The 9999-nt window shown below is 32.9% G+C and overlaps 1 protein-coding gene across 1 annotated transcript in view; it reads left to right on the top strand.

Annotated features, from left to right (window-relative positions):
• The first annotated feature begins 5276 nt into the window (after positions 1-5276).
• Positions 5277-9999, top strand: part of trabd2b (TraB domain containing 2B) — a 99495-nt gene continuing 94772 nt past the window's right edge. Inside the window, 2 exon segments of the mRNA XM_022670197.2 lie at positions 5277-5669; positions 5672-5794. Coding sequence (XP_022525918.1) covers positions 5496-5669; positions 5672-5794 — 297 coding nt within the window. The 5' untranslated portion in view covers positions 5277-5495.

The raw sequence follows: 9999 nt of genomic DNA, 5'->3' as shown, positions 1-9999 counted from the left end.
ATGAAGTGCTGTAAGACTTTCAGAGAAAACACTGTATTCAATGAAAAGTTATTTATACAATTAGAAAATAGTGATTATTTTATAGCATAGCATTTTATATATATATATATATAATTATAATATGAATCAATAAGAAACAAAGTACAGAGTAAAAAGTACAGTACAGTATAATAGAGATTTTACAATTTTCCACGGAGACAGTTGCTATTGCTTTTAGGCCCAACCAAACACACACACACACACACACAAACACACACACGCACACACACACACACACACACACACACACACACACACACACACACACACACACACACACAAACACATGCACACACACACACACACACACACACATGCGCACATACACATTCATGGGCTCACACAAATAGATACACTATACAAAGTGAGTAAATGTAAACTACATAAAATGACTAAAACTATAGAATAAATTCTACAGAAAAACTATATATGTTCTATATATATGTACTAAAGTTAATTCTTTTTATTGATTAAAGTATATAAGTATATATGTACCGTACCAGTCAAACGTTTGCACACACCCCTTCACATTCATTTGCATTTGTTTTGGTACCACTTTAAAATAAGACTACCTTTATAAAGGGTTTATAAATGGTTTACAGTTAGTTTATTAATGATAATAGGACTAATTTGGTTGTAAATGCCTTAAAAATCATTAATAATCAGTTATGACACATACGTAGAAAGGGCAGCAATATAGATGGCTGTGGGTTCACTATTTTAACAACAGGTCATTGTTGCCCTTTCTAATTATGTGTTATAACTGATTATTAATGATTTTTTACATTAATACATTTACAGCCTCATTAGTAACCATTAATAAACTAATTGTAAACCATTTATAAACCCTTTATAAAGGTAGTCTTATTTTAAAGTGGTACCTTTGTTTTATAGTCTTTTTATGATTTTTCACATTGTAAATTTAATATTGAGGACTTAATATTAAAGCTCTACAGGAACTCATGCTGAATAATTATTTAGTACGTTTTTAGAAAGTTTAGTAAGTTAGGTTTTTCTAAGTAGCACATTTAGCTTTGAGGACAGATCTGCAGACTCTTGGTTTTGGATTTTAATCTCAGTGTCTTCATGAGGGAGAGTCACCTGGAATAGTTTTTTCAGCATCTTGAAGGAGTTTAGGAGTTCCTGGAGGTGCTGAACAATAGCTGCTGCTTTTCCTTCACGTTGTGAAGCTCCAGCTCATCCCAATTAGATCACTTCAAATCAGGTTTAGATCAAGGGATTAATGTGGAGGATAAACACTTTTTTTATTGTTTGCTACATAATTCATTAGGTGTTCCTTGATTATTTTCAATGTGTTTAATATTAATCTACAATGTAGAACAGGGGTGTCCAAACTTTTTTTATTGGGGGCCAGAAGGAGAAATATATTTGAAGTCTTGGGCCACAGACTCTGTAATTAAACAAATAATGAAATATACCACTTTAAATAATACTTTTTTCCTAATTATTTCATTTACACACCATTTTACTTGACTTACTATCTTTATCTTTGACAGTGTTGTGTAAACTAAGATTTTTCAAATTGATGTTTAATTTCATGATGTCTCTTAATATAAAACTCCTTAGACTCTTTGGCCCGTTTTCTGTGCTAGAAATGAGCACTCTCTCCGCTTTTAGACTCTTTGCCCCGTTTTTCTGTGCTAGAAATGAGCACTCTCTCTGCTTTTAGACTCTTTGCCCCGTTTTTCTGCGCTTGAAATGCGCACCCTCTCCGCTTTTAGACTCTTTGGCCCGTTTTTCTGCGCTAGAAATGCACACTCTCTCCGCTTTTAGACTCTTTGGCCCGTTTCTGACACCTAGCGTTCAAACTTTTAATCTCACATTATAAAAACCTGCTTAACAGCGGGCCAACTTTCATTCTATTTCTAAAATACCTCGCGGGCCGCTCCAAAAAAGGAAACGGGCCACAAATGGCCCGCGGGCCGTAGTTTGGACACCCCTGATGTAGAAAATTAATTAAATAAAGAAACACACACACTCCTCACTCTCTCTGCCTGTTTTCAGAGCTGGGTGAGGATAAATAAACGGCTGAGTGTATTTGTGCAGGCGCTGAGCTGCTAATGTTGAGGTTATTTCTGGTTATGGGACAGTGGCAGCTCACTGGACGTTGTGGCGGGTGACGTAGAGCTGCCAGTTACAGGGTGGCAGTGATAGATGGAGGGGCATGACCGCAGTGCTGTGTGTCAGTACGGCTGTGAGTGAGTTAAAGAACAGGAATATTTCAAATACCTCACTTACTAAACCCTTCAGTGCAGTGAGGACAGTCCTGTCTGCACACACACACACACACACACACAGAGTGTGAGGCTGTGTGTGGATGGGAAAGTGTTTTTCTCCCTCAGACAGCGCTCAATCCACACAGCAATAAAGGGGAATATTTCAGCCTGAGAGATTGATGCATTCCGTTGCCATCGGTGACACACACACACACACACACACCCACACACACACAAACACACTCACACACACACACACACACACACACACACACACACACACACACACACACACACATGTAGACCATTTAGACCATGCATTTGAGCAAATGAAACCAATTACTAAGTAAACTGCAAGTATTTTATAAATTCCTTTTTAATTTATTAAAAAAATATTTTTTAATTTATTTATTGTTTCCTGATAAAATATTTTGCTTTTAATGGAAGCTCCTCCAGAGACAGCTGTGTGGAATGCCCACACCCGTATAAGTTGTGAGGTGGCATCACGTGAGCGATCTTGATATATGGATGGATAGAATATTTAAATTCTTTCTATATTAATATATATATATATTTTTTTTTTACTATTTTCAAATTATAGTTATTTTCTCATTTTCACAGCATACCATTTGCTCAGTTTAAGTTTGTATGTATTGTAATATATATTACATTTCTGAAGATTTGTAAATTATAATATTTTTATTATATATTTGTTACAGCATACCATTTACTCAATTTTAGTTACAATATTTTCAGTGACTACTAACTAATTCAATATATTCAGTTGCATGTATTTGAGTCAACGTAACCAATTACTAATTACAATTTAAAATATTTAAGTATTCTTCTTTCTTCTTTATTCCTTTTTTTTTTTACTTTAGTTAGCATTTTACTTCTTTTTTTACATGTTAGATTTTAACAGTGAGTTATTAAGTACAATTCTTGGGGGTTGTATTAAATACGCTATAAAATATTAGCATATTTCTATATTGTAATATATTGCACTTTTATAGTTTTATAGTTTACTAAATATTTGTAAACTATAATATATACACACACACACATATATATATATATATATATATATATATATATATATATATATATATATATATGTGTATATATTACAGCGTACCATTTACTCAATTTTAGTTATTTACAGTAACTACTAACTAATTCAATTTATTCAGTTTCCTGTATTTGAGTGAATGTAATTAATTACTAATTACATTATTAAATATTTGAGTATTTCCCCCCAAATACATTCTTCTTTCTTCTTTATTTCCTTTATTCCACTTTAGTTAGCATTTAATAACAATTTGTGGAGGTTATATAAAATAGACTATAAAACATTTGTATATATTTGTATATTGTAATATAATGCACTCGTAAATGATTATATTTTTATTTTTTATATTTTTACATTTACTAAATTTTAGTTATTTACAGTAACTAACTAATTTAATTTAGTCAATTCCATGTATTTGAATTAATGTTACTAATTACTAAAAAAATAATTACATTTTAAAATATTTGAGTATTTCTCCCCAAAATACATTCTTTTTGTATTTTTTTTTATTCCATTTTAGTTTGACTTTTTACTCCTTATTTATGCTTGACCCTCACATTGAGTTTCTAATAACATTTTTTGGGTGTTTTAAATATGCTATAAAATATAAGTTTGTTTCTATATTGTAATATATTGCACTTCTGAATATTTGTAAATTGTAATTTTAGATATTTGTATTGTTTTTTTACACCCTACTGTTTACTCAGTCAGTTCAATTCTGGTCCTTCAAAGTAAGCTAAGTTAAATATACTGATATAATTTAGGATTAAATCTATTTTTTTATTTAAAAGGAGAATTCCACCCAAATTCCTGATTTAAATTTTAGAGTTGTTATTTGGTTGCTGACTCTTTACAAGAGTGATAATTGGAAACTGTGGCATCAGTCGCCATCACTACAACACAAATACAGAAAATATCTTATTTACTCTTTAAACTCACCAGTGAACACACACGTATTGTTTTCTTAGAGTTTTCTGTGGAATGTTGATGATTGTAAAATAGTGACAAATCTGAAAAAGAAGACTACTTTTTTTTAAGAACATTTTTTAAAAAGTTTTTTTATTTTTATTTTGGGGGGGGGACCCAATTTTTTTTTTTTTACTTTTTTTAAAAACTTGTGTGACACCTTTATATTTTTGTATATGTCTATTTATATGTTTTGTTAAAAGTTTAATTTAAGACAATACATTTTCAACAAAAATAATGAATAAACTAATACCTTTCTGCATAGTAGATTTTAAAATGATTAAAAATATTTATCTTCAGAAATTTTATCAATTTTTTTGTCATTTTTACCAAATATTTACACACATTCTACTGTTTAGTAAAATAGAGTGTAGTAAATGTTAAGTATAGTAACACTATAATTTAACTGCGTCTTTATTAGATGCTTATTTAGTTTTTTCTTCTCCTGTAAAGTTTGAGCTGTTTCAGAGATGCATGATTTTTACATGACAGCAACATATGCATGTGCAATCTTTCCAGCATAAATTACTTATTTAGACAAACTTTTAGCAAGAACCATAAAAATATTAAATAAGGCGATTAGTTTGCTATAGTTTTCGGTAAAATTTAATATTTTTTTGTTTAGCTGACTTAAAAATTACATTAAGTTAAAAGTTAAATTGATTTTTTTATCAATCAAATTCATACAGTATGTGCAACATTATATATATTTTTTAAATTTAGGATAATAATTTAATTTATGATTATAGTTGGCTTGGTTTAAACTAGAGTTCAAGTACAATTTATTCACTTTGCCAACATATATTATTTAGTTAGAACAACTTTTAACAAGAACCTAATAATATTAAGTGAGGCAAATAGTTTGCTATAGTTTAATTTTTGTTAATAGTAAAGTTTTTAGTAAAGTTTTTAATATTACTGTAGAAATATACTTTATGTTGCATGACATTTATATTGCATTTTGCACGTGCATATTTTATGCTTCCCCACACACACACACACACACACACACACACACACACACACACACACACACACACACACACACACACACACACACACACACAGCGTGATCTCCCCTCTCCTCTGAGGGGGGAAACACTCAGAGTAGAGGACTGAACTCAGCGCGCGCGCTCACACCCACCTTTCTGAAAGTTGTGGCGAGAGAATGGCGCAGGGGCGCGATGCTCCGCGCGCTTCTCCAGCGCGCCACTCCTGAGCCCTTCAAAATCTTCTTCATCATCATCTTCATCATCATTATCACTGAACACCTGCAACATACACACACTCACACACTCACTCATACACACTTATACACACTCAAACACACAACGGGAGCAGGGGAGCGTGAGAGTGCACGGGAGCGCGAGGCTCTGTACTCGCCATGATCGCGCGCTCTGCGCTCCGGTATCTGCTGCTCTGCGCGCTTTTCCCTCCGCGAGCGGCGCGAGACTCACCGAGACAGTGCGGCAAACCCAGCACGGTAAGCTCTACCGTAACTTTACCGCAACTCTACCGTAACTCTACAGAAACTTTATTGTAACTTTCAGTAACTTTGCTGTAACGCTATAATAACTCTACCGTAACTCTTCTGAAACTGTCCTGAAACTTTCAGTAACTCTGCTATAACTCTACAGTAACTCTACTGTAACCCTACCGTTACTCCCCTGATTCTGTCCTGTAACTTTCAGTAACTCTGCTGTAACTCTACTGAAACTTTTAGTAACTTTGCTGTAACTCTGCTGTAACTCTGCTGTAACTCTACAGAAACTGTACTGAAACTTTCAGTAGCTTTGCTGTAACTCTGCTGTAACTCTACTGTAATTGTATTGAAACTTTTAGTAACTTTGCTGTAACTCTACTGTAACTCTGGTGAAACTGTGTTTCACTCTACCGTAACTCTGCTGAATCTGTACTGTAACTTTCAGTAACTTTGCTATAACTATGCTGTAACTCTACCGTAACTGCCGTAACTCAACAATAACTCTGCTGTAACTCTTCTGATACTACAGAAACTTTACTGTAACTCTGCGGAAACTTTCAGTAACTTTACTGGACATAAACTTTATACTGTAATTCAAATAAAACTTTCAGTACATGTACTTTACCATAATTCAACTGAAATCAGTACTTTTCCTGTTACGCTACATGGAACTTTCAATAACTCTACTGGAACTCCACTGTAGCTCAACTGACACTATATGGAAACTCTATTCAAACCTTTAGTAACTTTACTGTAAGTCTTCTGAAACTTTACTATAACTGTACTATAACTCTACTGGAACCACTGTAGGTCTACTGACAATATATAGAAACTCTATTCAAATTGTTAGTAACTCCACTGTAACTCTACTGAAAGTTTACAGGCACTCTAGTAAAACCTTTAATAACTCTACTGGAAAACTTCTGAAACTTTACAGAAACTCTATTAAACTTTCTGTAAATCTACTGTAACTTTCCTGTAACTCTTCTGTAACTTTCCTGTAAGTCAACTGAAACTTTACAAAAACTCTACTAAAACTTTTAGTAACTAAACTATAACTCTACAGAAACTTTATGGGAACTTTACTAACATTTACTAAACTTTTCTAAACTTTACTGCACCTTTACTAACATTTACTAAATCTGCTTTTTATTAATATTTTTCTATTTTTACGACATTTTTATTAAACATTTACACACATTTTATTGTGTAGTGAAATTTAAATGCATCCTATATTAAATATTTTACTAAATTGTTACAGAACTTTGCTAAATTCTACTGCATATTTACTGAAATCTATGGAATTCTGCTAAATGTATTGCCATTGATAGTAAACATCTACGGAACTGTAAATTTCCTAAAATGAATGCATCCTTAATAAATAGGATCTGATATGATATGAACTTTACTTCACCTTTGCTAAACATTTACTGGACATTTTCTTCTTTACAGAAACTACTTTCCTACTAATTTACTAAACTCTGCTGATCATTGTAAAGTTTATTATATTTGTGTTGAATTGTACTGCAGTGTATAGTGTAATTTCTGTACTGTGTAGAGCAGATCTGTTGGATTAGACTGTAATTGCAGTGTAATTATCACAGCTCTAGAACTGAAGCTGGAACTGATCAGCTGCTGTAAAGCTCTGTAGTTTTACTGCACAGCTAATTCATCTTTACCACACCGTGCCTCCACCGCACCTTTACTGCCCTGCACTCCGCCTGACCTCACACACTCTAGCTGCTGTGGTTACAGGTCACTGTGATTACGATGATTACTGTGATTAACGGAGTTTTTATGGGTAGTGTGGTTATTATGATTCGTGTGGTTAATGTGGTTTATATGTTTTTATGGTTAGTGTGATTAGTGTGGTTAATATGTTTTTATGGTTAGTGTGATAAATGTAGTTAATGTGATGATTGTGTTTGGTGTGGTTAATGTGGTTATTATGGCTAGTGCAGATATATGGTTACTGTTGTTAATGTGATTATAGTGTGGTTATTGTGATTACTGTAGTTCTAGTGGTTAATGTGGTTTATATGGCTATAGTGAGCTTGTTGTGATTACTGTAGTGGTTAATATGGTAACTGTGGTTAATGTGATCAGTGTGGTTAATGTGGTTTATATGGCCAGTGAGGATATATGGTCACTGTTGTTATATGTGATTATAGTGTAGTTATTGTGTTTAATGTGATTATAGTGTGGTTACTGTGGTTCCTGTAGTTATAGTGGTTGATGTGGTCAATAAGTGTGGTTTATGTGGTTTGTATGGCTTGTGTGGATATATGGTTACTGTTGTTAATGTGATTATAGTGTGGCTATTGTGGTTACTTTAGTTATAGTGGTTGATGTGGGTAATTAGTGTGGTTAATGTGGTTTATATGGGTAGTGTGTATATATGGTTACTGTTGTTAATGTGTTTATAGTGTGGTTATTGTGGTTACTTTAGTTATAGTGGTTAATGTGGTAAGTTACTGTGGTTAATGTGATTTTTGTGGTTAATGTGGTGTATATTTGGTTTCTATGGCCAGTGTGGATATATGGTTACTGTTGTTAATGTGATTATAGTGTGGATATTGTGGTTCCTGTAGTTTTAGTGGTTAATGTGGTTAATTAGTGTGGTTAATGTGGTGTATATTTGGTTTCTATGGCCAGTGTGGGTATATGGTCTCTGGTTTTAATGTGATTATAGTGTGGTTATTGTGGTTTCTTTGGTTATAGTGGTTAATGTGGTTAATTATTGTGGTTTATGTGTTTTTTGCATGCTATATATGGGTATTGTGGATATATGGTTACTGTTGTTGATGTGATATCCATCCATCCATCCATCCATCCATCTATCTATCTTAGTTCAAATTTAACTACAAGCTATTTTATTTCATTTTTCATGTTTAGTGTGAATCTGTGTTGCTGGTTTGGTGTATGTAGAGTGTGCAGAGATCACATGTCTGATGCTGGAGGTTTATCTTCATCCAAAAGCAGAAAAATAGTTGAATATTTAAGCAGAGTTGATCAGAGTTGAGTATAATTTAGCGGAGTGGTTTGAGCTGCTGTGCTGGTAGAAGCTGGATCAGAGGATTAAGAGGCTCCACTGCTGTTTTATAGGATTTTTTACTGGTTACTGTTTTACTGCAGGCTTTATTTCACTGAGGAAACAACACGTTTCATCACTGATGTGCACAAACCCTGTATCTCCATGTTTAATTTGACTTCCACTGAAGTTTAGAATTTCTTCTTTTATTTTTTTTTTCTGTAGAGCTGACAATTTGAAGAAACATTATATAATAGTTATATTGAATGATTTAATTTTATATTTGGACCGTTCATGATATTCTGTGGTCAGAACTGCAGCAATGTAAAAAAAAAAAACAATAGAACAATCAAAATCAGTACTCTATAAAACATATGACCAATTATTTAATAACTAAGAAAAAAATATCTGTAAAAAAAATATATATATTAGGCATAAATAAAGTACTGAGTAACTTCTAGAACTTCAGTGGAGTCTTTTCAGTATCTCTTTTACCACAGGAACTGAATTTCGATACAATTTCGATATTCTATAATAAATAGAATAGGAAACAGTGATCAAGCAAATTATCTAATTTAAATTTGATAGCTTTATCAAAGTGTCAAAGGCAATAAAAATCATAAGATTTTAATAAATCATAAGACTAATAAAAAGGGAGTTAAGTATTTTTTATTTGTCCTGTAGAGCTGATGATATGGAGAATCATTTTGTAATAATTATATTTAACAATATGTGGTTATATAATCATAATTTTATTAATTAATTAATTTTAATTGTATATAATCGTAAGTTATTTTATCATTTATTTATGCTGTGATGTTCTGAAGAAAAATCAGAGTAAAACAGAGGCAGCTCAACAGCGAGGCGGCGCTTCAGCTCAGCTGAGCTTTAATAACACTGCCGAGAGTGTGTGTGTGTGTTCTGTGTTTACTGCAAGAGATTTGACACACACACACACACACACACACACACACACACACACACACACACACACACATGCTGCAGCAAGTGGGGCTATGGCAGCAGTGTTTACAGCAATTAAGACATAAAACTTCAGAAGCAGCAGAGAAAAAAACACTAATGGGTTTGAATTTGGACTGTTCATGATTTTCTGTGGTCAGAACTGCAGACATGTGACTACAATAGAATAATCCAAACCAATACTCTATAAAAA

The sequence above is a fragment of the Astyanax mexicanus genome, chromosome 12 (genome assembly GCF_023375975.1).
Source record: "Astyanax mexicanus isolate ESR-SI-001 chromosome 12, AstMex3_surface, whole genome shotgun sequence".
NCBI lineage: Eukaryota > Metazoa > Chordata > Actinopteri > Characiformes > Acestrorhamphidae > Astyanax > Astyanax mexicanus.
This window is presented reverse-complemented; position numbering and strand designations above follow the sequence as displayed.